The sequence below is a fragment of the Bemisia tabaci genome, chromosome 2, assembly GCF_918797505.1.
Source record: "Bemisia tabaci chromosome 2, PGI_BMITA_v3".
Classification (NCBI taxonomy): Eukaryota; Metazoa; Arthropoda; class Insecta; order Hemiptera; family Aleyrodidae; genus Bemisia; species Bemisia tabaci.
This window is the reverse complement of record NC_092794.1, coordinates 42,196,156-42,214,928: the sequence shown is the minus strand read 5'-3', so window position 1 is coordinate 42,214,928 and position 18,773 is coordinate 42,196,156. Positions and strand designations below refer to the sequence as shown.

The 18,773-nt window shown below is 37.1% G+C and overlaps 2 protein-coding genes across 2 annotated transcripts; one reads left to right on the top strand and one right to left on the bottom strand.

The window, feature by feature from the left end:
* Nucleotides 1-1,120: 1,120 nt before the first annotated feature.
* On the bottom strand, nt 1,121-14,105 carry RpS7 (ribosomal protein S7). Its single transcript, XM_019055767.2, has 5 exons — nt 13,947-14,105; nt 12,977-13,144; nt 11,948-12,129; nt 4,701-4,851; nt 1,121-1,282 (listed from the first exon to the last, which is right to left on the bottom strand). Exons 1-5 carry the CDS (start codon nt 14,061-14,063, stop codon nt 1,205-1,207), a joined length of 696 nt encoding a protein of 231 aa, XP_018911312.2. The 5' UTR covers nt 14,064-14,105; the 3' UTR covers nt 1,121-1,204.
* A 244-nt stretch (nt 14,106-14,349) lies between these two features.
* LOC109040015 (cytochrome c oxidase subunit 5B, mitochondrial) lies at nt 14,350-18,499 on the top strand. The gene is made up of 3 exons (XM_019055766.2): nt 14,350-14,562; nt 16,509-16,582; nt 18,012-18,499. The coding sequence occupies exons 1-3, from the start codon at nt 14,460-14,462 to the stop codon at nt 18,216-18,218; spliced, it is 384 nt and encodes a 127-aa protein (XP_018911311.1). The 5' UTR covers nt 14,350-14,459; the 3' UTR covers nt 18,219-18,499.
* The last annotated feature ends 274 nt before the right edge of the window (nt 18,500-18,773 follow it).

Sequence of the window (18,773 nt, the reverse complement as noted above, 5' to 3'; positions counted from 1 at the left end):
CGATCAACAAGAGAGATTAGATAAACGGCGGAGGAATAGGAAGAGGGTTGTTCTTAATACTTGGGCAGCTAAAATGAGCTTATTTAATCAATAAGAGTCTGGATAGTAGATTACTGTTCTTTATTGTTTACATATTAAACATAGTTACATTCGTGGCTGGAAAAAAGAGAGGAAAAATCTAAACAGAACAATCACGAGAAAAAATGAAATCAACATTCAAACGATGAGGATCAAACTGAAGACCACCTGACCCCAGGTAACAGCGCTATGTAGTGGCTAAGAGCATTGCACTCCAGCGAGGTGATCCCTGGTTTGATTCTCATAGTTCTGCTGTTAGATTTATTGTTTCCTATGATTGTTTCGTTTTCCCTTTTTCTCTTCCAGCCTCGAATGTAATTATCTCGTAAACAGACATGTTAATAATGAAAAAAGGTAATCTATTGCAGATATAATAATAACTTGAGTTTCTTACTCAAGGAGAACTAAGATTGGGCCTTTTGCTAGCCAAGTTTTTGAGATTAGATAGTGAATCCCATAAATAATGGACAGCCTTTTTCGTTATGAAAATCGTCTCCCAGTTAATTTCAATCTCCTCAACATTCGTGCTTGGAAGAGTTCTAAAATGTTCACATGTCAAGACAAAACGCTTGAAGAGAGCAACTCTGATTTTTGGTTCAAATAATATCCATCAGCCATTTCCATCAAAATTTTTGCTGACCCATGATCAATTGAGGACTTCTTTGGTAGAGGGGCAATGGAGACTTCTAATGGTGCTAAGATTGTGCAATGCAAAACTTGGCTCTTTAATTACAAGTAATCCATTCGAAAGCTCTGCCATGAATTTTGCCCTGAATCTGCTCCAAATTTCTCCTCACCATTGTGTGGAAATGAGTCTACTGCGAATGAGATTAATTTACTGGAGCTGCTATGAAAAATTGCACTACCTTGGCAGCATTGCAGACCTCAAGGGTATGCTCTATTATCGAAAGTCCTCAATTTTGCAGATGCTTAGGGTGACTTCTTGGCCTGATGAAAACATGCACAAAGGTATATTGGCACAAAAAGAGTAGATGTGCTCTAGATTCGTTAAGAAGCACAAAAAACTAAAAGAACAATCGTATAAATTTTTTTTCAGTTTTTTTATTTTTATTTTTTTTTAAAACAGATGTTACAGTATAAAAACTTGATGGGGTGCAGTCACATATTAAACGTAATGTTCGTGGAACTCGAAGACAACGTCTCGTCCTGTGAGCTGTTTGTACACAGACTGGAAAGTGTCAATCTGAAAAAAGGACAAAAAGGTTAATTATTACTACAAATAATCAGGTTTGGCTTATTTTGACTTGGTGCACACTGCAGTGAGCTATTCTTAAAGTGCATTGTTTGTCATACGACTGCGCAGATTCTATAATGAATAGGTAGTAATGCTGCCAAACACTGGTTGCAGAAATGGGATGTTCTTTACCAGCTCATAAAATACAAGTTGCTTACAGTAAGGGCAGACACTTCACTCATTTATTCTGCTTCAAAGTTAAAAAAAAAAAAAAAAAAAAAAAAAAAAAAAAAAAAACCCTTCATGACAAACACAATCATTGCATTACTGATTGTTCATGATTTCATACACCCTCACTACATTATCTGGGAATTGCTCTAAACCTAAGTGTTCCGAAGAGAGGTGAACCCAAAAAAGAAAGGCCCCTTGGGTGTTCGAAAGAATGAGTAAGCACTATTTCTACATGTGAACTAATTTCCAACAGATTATAACTCACTCCTTGACAGAAAGTTCCACAGGTACACAAAAACTTTAAAAAATAAGAAAAGCAACTGTTTTTGCAGGTCATATCTTCTGGAGCTGGACCGTCAAATTACAAAATAAAACACTCCAATTTTTCAAGACGATTTCTCCACGAGTCCACGCACGCTCGCAAATCATGAATGGTTCTATGGTTTTGACTAAATATTACATCAGCAGCATTTTAATAATGTATACATTTTTCAATTCCTTGACTTTTTTGCTTTTCCCTGGATCAAAAATTTCCAAATTCCCTGTCTTTCCTTGATCATTGATGAAAAACCGTCCAATCAGATCATTGCCTTTCCATTGTGCTGACTTTTGGATAGTTGGAGATGAAATCTCCTAATTTCTGGATTTAAATTAAGTGATAGGCACTGAGAAATTGATGTGACTCTCTGAAATGACACCAGCTGAGGTTGCTAGGCTGACACATTACTCGTGAACCTGCCTTAACCAGGTAGCCTTAAATTCCCCGACTTACTAGGTTTCCCTGACCGCCGTTGAAATTTCACCACGGATTTCTCTACTAACCAAAGAGATAAATGAATCAGTGAGAACGAAAACACACTAACTCGAAAAAATGAAAATAATCATGACACACACACAGTAAGTGAAGGAGTAAACTAGTCAAAGGCAAAGATTTTTGGTGCCGAAAGACAAGTACTTAAGGACACTTCAAAGGTCCAACTTGGAACAGATGCGCTAACATCAATGACCTTCATGAAAATTGACTGTCTTCAATGAAACTTAAGCATTTTCGAGATACCGAGTTAGTGTGTTTGCATTCTCACTGATTCAAATTAGCTGGGTATGTCAGAACCAAAACTGTATTGATCGAACAAGCAATGAATACTCAAGTTTTTGAATTCTTATTACTATGGCACTAAAGAAGCCATTTTGAGCCAACTGGAATAAACTGCAAAATGAATTTGAATAGTGCGTTTTAACAGAAGGATTTAAATTATATATTACATTAGAAATTGAAATTTAATAGATGAGTGAAACTAAAAGCTAAAGAATGCTAATCAGGGAAAAAATCAAGAGTGGCGGTAGCCACCCCTGGTCGAGGAAAATGACGTCCTACTTAAGTCCCGATAACAAACGGGTGGCCGACACTCTTAGTCACAGGCAACTCCCTTAATCTGAAAATTGATTCGGTTGGAACTCGACTGCAGCCCAAACGACGGCTCGGATTCCTACGATCTTGGTGTCTACGGACGCATCTCAATTAGGACTACAAAGTGGAAGAGTTTCATTAAGATCCATTGAGTTTTCAAAAAGTTATAAGCACTTAATGACCCAAAACAAGGAAAATTTTACTTTTTACTTTGCCCGGAAATTTGAATTTCAAGAATCCAGGGTCCTGTGAAAGTCACTCAAACTCCGCGATAACGGTAAACCTTAGACCCATAAAAGTGGGTACCTAAAAAATCGCCATGTTACCATTTGTGCCGCTTCTGACTTCATTTTAACATTCCAAATGTTTTAGAAGAGAAATTACGTAAAAACGACTAAACTGACTGTCGACCTCCTTGTCAAGACCACCTTTCACAGCAGATTTCTCCCTTACACGGCCGCAGATCGTAATGGAGCCTATATAAAGGGCACTTCTTGAAGATATAAGGATTTCATTTCGCCACATAAAATAGGGCTTCATCGCACGGATAATCCAGCATCTTCAAAAATTTTAGCTATAATATTTGAATTTAGAAAAAAAACCAGTAGTGGTTCAATAGGTTCAATGCCATTGGTTCATTCTGTTCAGGTCCGTCCGAGTTTCCGGAACGAAATTCTCGTCGTCGATTATACCAACCTCCAGCTCCTGTATTTATTAGTGAATAATGTACAGATTTAATTTAAAAGTTCGATTCATTTTAGATAGACCCTAACTAATATTACACACTTATATTATTATGTCCACTTTTATCCCGATACATTACTTCATTAGTTTCTTAAAAATTTTCAAGTGATTTACTGATGAATGCAACTGTAAGTTTAAGTGAGGTTATGTCGTCATGTTTATGTCAGTACCTGACCTAAGCGATAGATGTAATTCAGGTAAATTACGTTAACAAAATTACACCGAAATTGTGCCAAACTCTCCAAAGGAAGCAGCATTTACATCACAGAATGTATTCTCACTACTAAAGTCTAAAAATTACTGGAATATGAGCCTTGGCCTTCACATGCGACTGTCACTGAACTTCGACCAAAATTTATTCGCTCGACCTCTGTCCATGGACGGAAGGAGAGGAGAGAAAAAGAGATGAATTCGTGCGGCTCGTCTATGAAAAGGTACAAGCGAGTCACGCTTGTTGCGGAGCTCATAATTAAAGGGGGAAAAATTTCAGTTGCCATCCTCGACCGATTTTGTGATTTCAAGTGCATTCGAGGGATTTATCTCAAAATCGGTTTTTTATTTATTTTTGGCAAGGGATTTATTTTTTTTTGGAACTTTTTGATGATTATTAGTCTTAGTGGACCTTGGGAATTCATCAAAGGTTTTTGCCTATCTTATACTTGATTAAAAGGAAGTGACACGTCAATTTCCTCGACCCGATTTTTTGCCCGAGAAATGTTTTTGAGGGTTTTTGTAGTTTAATAGGAATGTCAGAACTAAAACTGTATTGATCAAAGAAGCGATAAATACTCAGGTTTTGAGTCCTTGGTACTATGGCACTAATGAAGCCATTTTGCACCATTTGGAATAAACTGCAAAATGAATTTGAATAGTGCGTTCTAACAGAGAGATTTAAGCTCTTTACATTACATTAGAAATTCAAATTTAATAGAGCTTCACTAGTTAATGTGGGAACAAATGAAAGAATGTTCAGAACTTAAACTGATTGGTGGGGGGGGGGGGGGGAAGAATCATGATGATAATGGTGAGCCAAGTTGGAAATACCTTGTGTTCAAGATTTGTTTGTTGTAGCTTATCGAGATGAACTTTCATGAGCCTCTTGCCATCTAATTTCACCCTTATCCTTTTGCCAACAATTTCAGCAGGGAATACAAGATCTTCTAAAAGTGCATCATACACTACTGTCAAGGTTCGGCTAAACAGATAAATTGTTATTAATTAGTACATGAATACAGTAAAAATCATGCAAATAAATGCAGAAATCGTCATGCATACATTGGTGGTGTACAGTTATTAAATTTGAGCTCTATTAACAAAAACTTGCTTCAAGACTCATGCCTACCTGTATCAGTACCCCACAGCCAAAAGGTACCTCGGTACTTTATTTTAGTCGTTTCGAAATATCATGGGAAAACTGGACGTCGGGCCCATTGATTCCAATTTGAAACTCCATACCTCATAACCAGGCGTAAGATAAGGCTACAGTATTTTTCACACACACATGGAACCGTTCATGGAGATTTTGAAAACGCAACTAACTCGATTTTTCCAAAAATGTTGAACATAAAGATTTTAACAGAAAAAGAAGTAAGTAAGAGAGTTCGAAATTGAGTTTGCTAAAAGACTTTTGGATGGAAAATATTATCAAGGAGGTGAAGTGATTTCTTTGGAAAAATTCTTGAGCATGAGCCGAATGGGCTGTTGTCTTTGCTTTGCTACGCATAAAATGTTTGCAAAAATTCTAAGTAATCAGAGAAGAATAACTTCAATGAGAATTAGAGGCTGCTGTTTAATGTTAGTCTTTTTTGACCCTTAAGACTAACTAATAGACAATAAGGAACACAAAAGACTGAAATGAGTTTTCAGTATAAAGAGGGACCCAAAAAACCAAGGATTCTTCTTTAACTTAGCAACCATTTGAATTTCTCCATCCTTCGGAGGTGTAACAAGGAACTATGAAAATTTGCTGGACCAGATTAGAACTTTCCCTTTGGCAATACAGAATTCTTGATGAACACGTTCTTCTGACTACAAAAAACCCCAAAAAACTTTCAGATTCTAAGGGGTAAAGAATCCGGCCAAAGTCTTAAACTTGTTGAACCAAATTTTCTTATTACTCCTAAAAGAAAATTAAAAATTACCTATACTTTACTGAAAATCAAATGTGGGCCCCTTCATAAACGAGCGATACAACATTCACTGCATGTGTGTATGTGGACCTCTTGTAGGAGCCCAATCGGTTCGCTCTTTGCAACAAACGCTACATTCGTGATTTTGATTTGCCTTTTGATTTGACTCAGCTAAATTTTGAAGAATCACTGACGTGTCCGCAAAAATGCGTAAAAAAGACGGGTCACTGAAATTAATGCTTCATAGAGATATCTGAGGATCCATGTCAAAACCCTCTTACCTATTCTACTCTGCGTAAAAAATAAAAACGCTATTTTCAACCATGATTTTTGTTTTTTTAAATCTTCATTAATTTACTCTGAAAACAATTTTCAATATCTAGGTAATCTGGAGTCCTTTTCGTTCGAGTTCCTAATGATTACAGTAAGAGCATTTTTGCGGACACGTCAGTGATTCTTCAAAATTTAGCTGAGTCAAATCAAAAGGCAAATCAAAATCACGAATGTAGCGTTTGTTGCAAAGAGCGAACCGATTGGGCTCCTACAAGAGGTCCACATACACACATGCAGTGAATGTTGTATCGCTCGTTTATGAAGGGGCCCACATTCGATTTTCAGTAAAGTATAGGTAATTTTTAATTTTCTTTTAGGAGTAATAAGAAAATTTGGTTCAACAAGTTTAAGACTTTGGCCGGATTCTTTACCCCTTAGAATCTGAAAGTTTTTTGGGGTTTTTTGTAGTTTTTATATCAGGTCGTTTTTGGAATGATGTGAAGCTAATGAAACATTTGGCTGGAAAAAGAGAAACTGAGAATAATTTTTTCAATGAGCAGAACTGGAACTCCTTGTTTAATCAACTAAACATTAATAGGGGGTGATTCAGTTTGCAATCAATAAAAGTTACCTGATGTTTTGGTGAGTTTAAACTTCTCTCATCGAAATAGGGTACATAATGTTTTAAAAACTGATGGATTAGCAATTAATTGTCATAGTGTAGGGCTACTTAGAATGAACTTCTTTTGCCGCATAAATTATTCCTTACTCATAAAGTTTCAACATTAATTCTGCAATTTTTACTGCGTTTAACTCAACTGTTGGACATACTTACATTCAGCCACTAAAATTTTAAATTAAATAACAGTGAGACCACTAAGTGGAAAGTCCATTCAAAGAGTTAAAATTATTTTTTTTTTGGTTCACTCATTATAAAAAGTATTTCCTGTAAGAGGTAGGTATTTAATTTATCAATAAAAGTGTGCGTCAAGCCAAGCCCCTTCGGCCACAAAAGTATTTTTTCTTTTAACAGAGTATAACGTCTAGGAATGTGACTTGAAACATGAAGATAAGAAAATTGTACTTATACCTATTATGCACTCCGTTGAACTTGAGCGATTCAGGTAATAATCGACTGAATTTCAACCTCAAGTTACAATGGCCTCAGTCAGAAAATTAATTGAAAAAGAGAAAAACTTGCTGCAAATATTACACTGTAAGCTTACCCACCGGGGGGGCTACCGCCACTCTTGATACAGTATGCCTATATTGACGCTATAGCGGAGAATATTTTGATTTATTTTGCTTAGAGTCGCTTCACCACATAATTTGTCGAATTGTATAACTGGCATGTAAGCAAGCATTTAAATTTGAATGGCGTCTTTTGATTCATGAAAGATAATGAAGGCTACCTCTCAGTTACCTGGTAGTTCAAGAATTCCTAGTAATTTTGTTGTCTACTGTCGGACTAAAAACACCACCCCCAAACTTTTCATCAGAGCATGTTCCGCAGTTGGTGCCTAGGCGCAAACTTTTTGATCATAAACGCTATCGATTGGTCTAATCTTTTTTGGCTTTGATTCACCCGATTACATTTATTCCATTAAGAACTAGGTAGGCACGCGAACCATACATAGACCCAACGCTCAATTAATTTCAGAGTGCACTGTTTCACTGGAGTAATTATGCTAGAAACTCACTAGGTGAAGATGGAATACTTCTGTGACACAACAACCAACAACACCACAATATTTTCACATCAAGAGTGGCGTTAGCCACCCCCGTTCGAGGAAAATGACGACCTACTAAAGTCCCTATAACAAAGGGGTGGCCGACACTCTTAGTCACACCTTCAACTCACTTCATCTGAAAATTGATTCGATATAGAATGGAATTCAGAGCAAACGGTGGCACAGATTCCAACGATCTTGGTGTCTATGGACGTAGCTAAGTTAGCCGGATGGCATTTAAGGGTTTATTATCTAACAGTCGGTAGCTGCACCACCAGTGTAAGTCCATAACATAACCTCACTATTTGATGTGTTTACATCAAGTTTTCATATAGGGCTTTTTTTTTATCGCGGATCAGGGTGGATCTCGGTGGAATGCACTGGATCGGAATCCTGAGCGATTCGGACCAATCCAAGTGTTCCAAGCGATAAAAAAATCCAAACTTGGAATTTGGTTCGATTTGTTATTGTTTTGATTTTTTGGGGACGGCAACTTCCTCGCATTAGATTAGGATCACAGTGGATCGCGAGCTCCCCCCACCTCGGAAGAGCGATCCAGCGTTCCACCCTGATCCACCTGGAGCGCTTGGATCACGCTGAGGAACAGAATAAAAAAATACCGATGTTCATCGCGATCCACTGCGATCCGCATAAAAAAAAGCCCTTATGTTAAAATAGAGACGGAATGGGCGCTACGTAATTACTTGGCCCAGTGATTTATGCAGGAATGTAAATTCTTGATTTTATAGTAATCATCAAGCTGAGAAAATAGAACGAGTACATACCTTTCATGAAAGACTTTGTTACACATTGACTGGCCACATGGTGTTTCTAACAACTTCTGACGCAAAATCAAAGAGACTCGAAGAAAACCAAATTTGAGCTAATACTCATCGTCAAAGATCTCTGATTTAGGGACATAAAGTTGACTTAGTGATTGAATTATACCTCGCATCCCCGCATATGCCGATGATGTAAACCAGCAACGGTAAGAGGCGAAAGCTTTCCAAGATTAGTCATGAAGAACACAAGATCTTAATGTCAATAACATACACTTAGGAGAAGCACAAGCACTCCAGAGCACGTAGGTTGAAAGCAAAATTTAAAGCGAATAAATTTTGGTCAGAGCATTGTGACCGTGTCACAAGTAGTGTGATGGGGGAAGGCTCATATTACAGTAATTTTTAGATCTTTTCTTGAGACTGATAGGGTCCACTGAAAACAACTACATCTCATCAAGATATGGAAAGTAGCATTCGTGACTTGAGGAAAACAATAATGTAATTAAAAACTGAGAGTAATGGGCTCTCCCTTCGATCCATTGGTGTGCACGGTAGGGAAATATTTGGATGCTGTTAGTCACGGGCAAGACCAATCCACACAGGTCAGTCATTGCGCAGCTTTTTTGAAATCCACTCCCCCGCCCGGCCCTAACTCGCAGCACTCATTGTGACGTACTATTGAGTGCACCCATAAGAAATACATTGCAAGCACTCAATAGTACGTCACTGCGCAGTAGAGTACCAAAACTCGTCCACCGGAATGACTGACCTGTGTGGATTGGTCTTGGTCACGGGAATGCAAACTGTGGTGTAAATCCTGCTTCCTTTTGATAGTTTGGCACAACTTTGTTGTCCTATTATCGACGTAATTTACCTGAATTACTTTTATTGATGCTTGGGTCAGGCATACACACCGACTGATAACCTCACTTCTGAACAAAGACATCACTTGAACATTTTAAGAGAAACTAATGAAATAGTGTATCGGACTCTGGCAGAAGACGTGGGACGTAATAATATAAGTGTGTAAAAATATTAGTTAGCTTCTACAGAGAATTGAACTCTTATATTACATTAAATCATAAATCTGTTCGCAAGTAGTTAGAGTTGGAAGTTGGTATTGGTAACTTTGGTAACTAGGGAAATTTCGTTCCCGAGACTGGCTGAACTGAACGGAATCGACCAATGGCATTGAACCACTATACCGGATTTTTCTAAAATTCAAAAGATTGTAGCTAAAATTTTGAAAGTTATTTGCCGATGCTGAATTATCCGAGCATTGAAACCCTATTAAATGTGGTATAAATGAAATCCTTATATCCTCAAGCAGGGCCTTTGTAGGTTCCATTAGAATCTGTGGCCGTGTAAGAGAGAAATCTGTTGCGAAAGGTGATCGTGTCGGTTTCCCGCTACTGAACGGCCCATGTTACAAAAAATATTTGTCATTTTGGGCCTTTAAGTGCTTATAACTTTTTGAAAACTCAATGGATCTGGATGAAACTTTCCCACTTAGTAGGCCCAATTTAGGTGCGTCAGTAGACACCAAGATCGATGGAATCCGTGCCGTCGTTTGGGCTGCAGTCGAGTTCGAGTCGAATCAATTTTCAGAATAAGGGAGTTACGTGTGTCTATGGTTGGCTGCCACCTTTTTCGTTTGGAGGCTTTCCAGTGTTGTCGAGTTTAGACTTTGTCCGGAGGTGGCTACCGCCACCCATGATAAGCTACACTTTAAAGGTTAAAAGCAGTTGCCATTTTATTACTCAATAGAAATGAAACTGAAGCACTAAGTTTCACAAGAGAAAATGACCCATCTTAAAAGAAGACCAATTTGTCAAATAACCTCTAACAGTAAGTATTGCCAAATCGACACAGAACATGCTAATACGTTGCAATCTGGCCCAGTAATTTTCAGAGACAGCTTCTGTTAGATCTCATGACAATGAAACTCAAAAACTTGGACCGTTCCCAAGTTACAATAGAATTCTGTTTTTTATCTGAAGAAAAACCTAGGAGAAAAATTAATGTGGATCGACAAGTGAATAAGTCCATCTTGAAAAGGAGAAAGTTTCCGCAGCTTATGAATCTCAATTGGGATTAATTAACAAGTAGATAATGTCTACAAAAATGAGGAATGTTCAGAGAAAATTAACTTTTTGTTGACTCCGTGTTGACAAAAATGTCTGCAAAAATTCTAAATACTCAAAGAAGAATAACTTCAATGAGAATGAGATATTGCTGTTCGATGTTCGTCTTTTTTGACCCTTGAAGACCAATTAATAGATAATAAGGAACACAAAAGACTGAAACCAGCTTTAGGTAAAACGACAAAGTAGAAAAAATGACACTGATTGTCAAGTGAATTTGTGTCTTATAAAAAGAGGAAGTTCCATGAAGATTTTGAAACTGAATTCAAAGGAAGGACCCTGTGTACTGCTTATAGAGATGTGTACCACGATCGATTTTGGATTATTTTATTGTTTTTAATTTTTCTATGGATGCTGATCAAAAGTCATCATTGCGCCAACTTTCTACGAGCCACCGTTTTTGCAAATCCGCGAATGTAGTTTCACTATATTCCAGGACTGGTCAGATAAAATCTAAATGCAGCGTGTGTCTATCTGATAAGGATAATGGAGTGAAGAGAAAAGGAAAGGCATGTGGAATCCGAGATTTACACTCACTCAACTGGCCAGAACCATTCTCTAGCACTGCATTACCTTCATTCAGGCAAGGAGTAATCAAAGAATTTTCCGCGGATAGTGTGAAAACAGTGCCTCTTAAAAAGTTGGCGCAACAAAGACGAGTTTAAAACAATAAAAAATTAAAAATCAATTGTGGTATACATTTCCATAATGAGTAAGCGGGGTTCTTTCCCTAGGTAAGAACATGATCCATCAAAACTGTCTGCAAAATTTAGAAATATTCAGAGAAGAGGAACTTCCATGAGATTTCTAGATTGCAGTATTATGTTAGTCTTTTTTGACCCTTTAGACCAACCAGCTGGTAAAAAGGAACACAAAAGACTGGGATAAGCTTTGAAAGAGGGGGAACATTCAAACCTCACCCATTTCCTTAAATTCGACGACACAAAATAAGATGGAAATTGACCATGTGACTATGACACTTGTCAAAGCAGAGCTATCGGAATGAACAGAATTGATCCGGGAAAAATTACTATCTATCATCATCATTTCACTGTTAGTCATTTTATAATAGGTCCAATCCGAAGATACAGTGAGAAACGAGAAAAATTATACTGTGTAGTCTCATGCATTCAATACACATTATTTGGCAAAGGAATTTGACCTTTGGAAAGTCATCAGATTGCAAAATTTACTTAGATTTAGTATTTGAGAGTAGATAAGAAGTAAGAGTACCTCATGGGCCGCTTTTGTTTATTTGGTCTGCGGGAACCTTTCTTGGGCTTGGGGATAATTTTACGATCTCCTACAAATACTACATGGCGGCCGTTGAATTTCTTCTCTAATTCGCGCACTAAGATCATTTGCACTTTTTGGAAGAATCGCAATTGGGGCATAGGCACGTAAATGATGATTGACTGCAAACAAAAAAAATTGAAAATACTATTTAAAAGAGTACAACTTAAGTAGAATATGATTGAACAAGAAATTGCATTTCATTTGTGAGAGTTGGAACTTTCATGACCCACAAAAATGTACCACAAGTAAAAGAAGAGCGGTCCTAGGAAAAACTGTCTGGAAAAAAATTTCTTATTCTTCTTCGTAGAATCTGAATCTCTGGTAAAAACATACTCCTTAAAAGTGAAATTTGCAAAAACCAGATGATTCTATCACCACGAAAAGAAGTTTTAAGAAGCTGAAAATATTTTCATCTGATTCCTTGGGGTCACTTAATCCCATGAGAATGCAATCCTGAACCAGAGTTTTGAGCTGTTCTCTAGATCACCCCAATTATGAAAATTCACTAATTTTATACTGTGAGCAAGTTAGATCAATACAACTACGGATAAACTTCTTGGTGGCAATCATACTGCAAATTGATATTGGACCTACTTGACCTTATAGGCTAACTAATTCAGCTCATAAGAACACCGAAGACTGAATAAAAAACAAAAAATTCAGTAGATAGTTGAAAAGAGAGAAATTTACTTTGACTAGTTTTCAGTGAGGGAGACATAAAGCTTTAACTTCCACAAGAATCAATTCATGATGGTATGCAACTCCTCGCATTCAATGTTGCCTAGGTGCACATTGTTTCATGCTAGAGAAAGTGCTGAAGAATTTACTACAGTTTAGAGCTCAAAATTGATTGTAAACTGACTCTAATTAGCTCATCAACCTGGCAGGCAAAGAATGGACAACTAGAAAACAATCGATTTTAGTGAATACGATCTTTTAGACACGGATGAGAGAAAAAGATTCTACCTTTTTGCCTCCAACATCAATTTCTTTTGCTTTAGTAATGTAGAGTTCTCTTAACTGAGCCTTAAGATCACTTCCCATCTCCAACTCAAGGAGAGTCTTGGCAATCTGAGACTCGAAGGCGTCTGGCTCCCCATTCTTTTTGTTGATCTTTGATCCCGGGATGATCATCTGAAACAGAAAAAGATACTTGATAAAACTCGTTAAAAAAAAGTTTAATAACCATGACTAGCCGTAGTCAGAATAAAAGATTCATAGCGCTTGACGCATAACATCTACATCATAAGGCAATACTTGGAGAGAGCTGATTCTTGCATGTTACACAACTGGTCAGTTGTTTACAATAGAAATCCTTAGAGGAGTTTCAAAACACTTAACTAAAAATGAGTATTCGAAAATGGTAATTTAAGCTCAGATCAATTGTTTGACTTCATCGATTTCTAAAAGTAAACAAAACTTTCCTAACGTCTCGGCTGTAATGATACTGTTGACTTATCATTGCCTTAATCAGAGCAAAGATGCAGATTGATAAGATATTTGGACTAATAAGGGCTTCAATTTTACAGAAGCAGGAAGTTCCGTTTGAAAGCAAGTACATGCGAGTGATGACTGCAAAACGACACTTCAAAACTCAACTGCTTCAGTGCAGTTTCCGAGAGCTAACCTACACACATGCCTTACAATGAGGTGAAATTGGGAGGAAACAAGCGAATATAAAAATGTCTGTATCTGACTAGGCCATGAAAATCTACATGGATTAGTTTCTCAAAGTGGATAGATAGAAAACTGAGATATTGCAAACAGAAATGAACAGTAAAAACGTGGCAAGCCCATGGTTAACAGGAGCAAAATCATGCCTTAACCGGATAGATTCATCTTTTTATCCGAAAGCATCTTTCAATGAAATAGGTGTGAGAATGAAGTGTCATGAAATTTAAAGTATTCATAGATTTAAATTCTTACTGAAACTTACTGTGAATTCATAAGATGTGAAAAAAACGAGAAAACACGATAATTTTTCACTCACAAATGACTGACACCGCCAAACACAAACAGGCTTTTCATCAAGAGGAGGCCATGAAAGAACCATGGATGGACAAATATGATAGATACAGGAGAGCCCTCCTCCAACCTTTGCGGGGCCGTGTGTTGCAGGTTGCAGATTGTAATGTACCCAAAGGCAACTTTTTACGGTTATGTATACAATTTACAGAACATTTTATGGAACTAATTCTGAAAAAAAGAGACAAAAAAGCAAAATTCTATTCACTGTGAGGAAATTTCGAGTGCATGTGATTACAAGAAGGCAAAATTATGAAAATTATACAACTTTCATGTAACTTCTCTGAATCGAGGTGGTGGGTTCCGTCTGTGAAGTAAAGTACTCTTACTTCATTCTGTCGACAGCTGATTATTGGTGTTTGGGGCTTTTGGGGCCTTTAGTGATATTCCTGATAATCCAAATATTTGTAATTTATTGAAGATCATGGCTTTAACCTCAGCTTTAGTCAGATCAGTCGCGAGGGTATCTCGACGAAATGTTTACACTTCAGCAAAGTTATTCAGAAAAGAGGAAGAAGACTACCCAGGTAACCTTAAACACCTCATTCTCCCGAATACTCTTCATTTAATCATTACCTTGAGTCAATCAACAAATGCTTGAAGACGCAATTTATATAATGTATGCATACCTCAAATTAGATCTGTGCACTCTAAGTTATCTTTGCAAGATCACCACTCAAGTCCTAAAGATAATGTTCCAATAGCTTTGCACAAGTTGCACTGAAAGCTAGGCTGTGCGTTGCTGAAGCTGCACTCAAACCCTTCATACGCAGCACTTTCCAAAGCCGTTAGCTCTATTTCTTCTCCGATTGTATATGTGAACAGGCTATTCTACCTAATTCGTACGTCGATCGTCCCAACCAGCTCCACAATTGGTAGTTAACATCAGCATTTCCCCTTGCCCTACCCATGACCTTTCAATTTGAGGTTAGATTGTTTTTGCAGAGTTGTTCCCACAACCATAATAACCATGAAATCATACTTCAGCATTGATTATAATATTTATTCATCCATTGCTATTCTATTATATGATTTCAGAATCCTCTCAAAGAGTTCGTCGTCGAAATTATTACCTATTCTAACCTTCAACTTGAGACCTATCAGACATTACTTAGCGTTGACCTATCAAAAATCAGAAATTTTTTTTACAGACTCATATTATTTGTTCATAACCATTTAATATGCTTGAATTGCAACTCAAGACAATTGCGAAGCAATTTCTGCTATGCTGTGTGTGAGTGGATAAATTTATGGGCAATTTCACATCTACGTGGAACAGTTGAAAATGCCAAACTTTTCGCCCCCTGCTTGAAATTAAAATTTATCACAGACAGCACCCATCCAAAATTTTTGATGTCATTAGTAGTTGGGGGCAAATGTCTCTACTTATTGATAAAATTTTGATACCATCTATGGCCTTGTCTCCACGAGATGTTTTCATGGGATTTGTCCCAGGGTAGAATTGCAGGAATGAAACTTCTAGGATTTTTCCCAGTTCTCCACAAGACCGGGCACTCCCGATCTTTTGACAAGTTGGCCCGAGAAGATAAATTAAAAGTAAAATAGTAATTGATAGTAATTAAAAAAGTAATTAAAGTAAAAATGGAGTAGTTAACGGTCATGAAGATATAATGCAATGCGATCCAGAATTAAACATTATTTTAATTAAACAAACACGAAAAATTGAGCGAACAACAAAATATTGCACAGTTCGCTTTCACTTCTTCCTCTTTCAGTCAGTCTTAGGGGTACAAGAACCATACTTTGTACGGGGATAATTATTGATTAACTGAATATTTGTGTAAACTTCGTAAGTAGGATTTTTCCCTGGAACAAATCCTGTGAAATGGTCCATGGAGGCAAGGCCATATACTGTAGAAGGAGTGAGAATGGGTCACAACTGTCATCAAACAGGATAGAATTTGTCACAAGGACTAGATTCAAGGCCAAGGAAAATCAAAGCAACAAATGCATTGAAAGGAATTAGCTTTACTACATTTTGTGATAAGCACATTTAACTTACTTTCATGTAAATAGCTAATTTTGCAAGTGTTCCATATTTCTGAGCCATTTAGTGAGATAATGAAGATCTCCAAACTTTCAGATATTAAGGCTTGCTGCTCTCTGCTTCTCAAATGTGTTCTAGGAATTGAATTTGAAACGTTTTCACTATGTAGACATGAGAGTTCCAAAGATATGTAGAGGAGAGCTACTTCTCTAATTTTATAGAAATCGCTGAAAGAGTCCAGCACATACACTTTGAACATCTTATTATCACTTGTAGAAGTTCCTTTATCTGCAAAGAAATTTTTGGTTTCATTCGAATTGCTGTCCAAAAGATGAATATCAAATTCTCCTGCAATCTAAAGAGGGAAAGTGTGAATCCACTTCTCTTCCATTTATTCTCTTTGACATGACTCAATGTGATCTTTTGTTTTTGTTCAATTAATTTTTTGTTTTCCTATTCTCACAGATCTTCCCGACCCTCTTGAGTTCACAACAGGGTTACAGAAACGTATTATCCTTGCTGAGTTGGCTGGTAATCCGGTAAGTTTTCTTATTTTCATTTCTGTATAGCTTTTTTTTTTTTTTTTACAAATTTCAAATAGTGTATTGGCTAATCCCACCCTTATTACCCCAGCCCCAGGTGACCAGTGCCTGAGACCATCAAACTCAGATCACCTGGTCCGGAATGGAACCTGGGACCTCTTGGTCATAGGGCCAGCACTACAACCACTACACCACAGGAGGCCGACAGCTCATTGTCATTACATATTTTAACCCCAATCTAACTATGTGAGTTAATAAAGCCACAACTTAAATGCTTTGAGCCCATTTCACAAAAAAATCTCCTGTAAGTAGGATCTGTAAGGTGTCTTTGAGAGAAATTTTTGAAAATAAACTTCTTAAGGGGTGCATACTTGCTTCTGGTTCAATCTTTTTAATAAAAAATGCAATACCTTTTCATTCTACTGAAAAACCAAACGTCCTGGGTGAAGTGCAGGTTTTATTGTGGGTCATGACGAAAATACTCCACAAGAAGTAAGGAGATTGAATTTACATGAAGCAATAACTCACCTCAAGATTTGAACTGTGTTGTGCAAAAACCACTAAATAATGTCCATTTTTCCAATCTTGAGTTTTTTTGGGTTGATCATACTTTTCAAAGGTAGGTGGCGTTTTAGGTTACTTTTCTTAATGCCAAAACGAGTCCTTGCATCACTTCCATGGTTGTATCAACTCTGGAAAAATATTATTTAACCCAGTAAAACTTTGAGCTGGGAAAATGGACATCAGTGGTTTTTTCACGACACAATTCATTTGCCAAATGTGTGGTTTGAAAATCTTTAATCTTACCTGTATCCATTTTTAAATGGCACGCAAACGTTTTTTCCACGTTCTGTTGTCAGCATTTTCATATCCCCTCCCCCCCTTTTTTTTAAGGAAAATATATCAGAATGAAATTCAATAAATAAATTTTAATATGAATGACATTAGTTGTACTCATGTACGTGGTTTCAGGCATTGTAGGAAACGAAACCAAGTTTCAAGTGAGGCTGTTGCATGTTTCTTTTTTTTCTTTTTAATTTTGGCTGGTTCAAGTAGTAAATAGTCTGAACAATACCTCTTTAGAGGGTGGTATCGGTTTCTGATATCTCCGCACAATGGGGTTGCTATCACCTAGGGTCAATCCTTGCTCACCATTGGACTGCGGCAGCGCTTTCAAACAGAAAGTAAAGTATGAAATTGCCAACTCGTTTGACGCAAGTTGTACCTCATCACAGGAAAACTTCTTGGAAGTATCATCACAAATCATTACTCAAGCAAGAAGAGTATTACAAAACACTATCATTTGGGTGTGGCAGTAACTTTGCCAGTTTTATCTTATGCCCATACTCAGATGATAAATTTATGTAATGCAGGTGAATAATTAAGATCGGTAACATCATCATTAAGTTTGACTTTTCATTTTCAGGATCCTTTCAATGTTTTCGCTAGGAAACGTGGCCCTGGAACTAAAGAACAACCAAACGAAGTTCCCTCTGCTTATGAGGCAAGAATTATTGGATGTGTATGTGATGAAGACTCTTCACACATCAAATGGATGTGGGTATTCAAAGGGGCTCCCAAACGCTGCATGTGCGGAAACTGGTTCAAATTAGTCTATGCTCCACCAGTCTAAATTGTTTCTACCTTACTTAGTTCATAATAATTATTTGTCTGCGGAAAATAATTTCGTTGTTATCACATACTGCAATAGCAAGACCTCTTGATGGAAACCACTAGACCCCCTCTCAGTGTCAAATCGAATTTCCTGGAATGATTTATTTACCGTGGATATAGAAAACATCCATTGTTATTGCTGAATTGTTAAATCTTTGGCAACAATAATCCATTTTTTGTAACTCTCATTGTAAATAATGTCATGTAAGTAATTACAAATTTTGGATTAGTCAAACACTATGTTTTAATTGTTATCTTTACTAACCAATTTCCCTCTTAGAGGTTCCCTGCCTTCTCAGAAAAGGAGGCATTGACAAAAAAAAGTCAGTTAATCAGTAAACGATCCCAGAGGATCCTACCAAATCTTCTTTCAGGTAAAACAGCATATGTAGCTCTATTTTTATGATTCTAAAATACGAGTGTTGTAACTTAATGTGTAGCAACTTCCATTCGTGATCATTGATCAACGCGCTTACAAAAAGTAGCCTCAATTGATATCAGCTAAGGAATATTG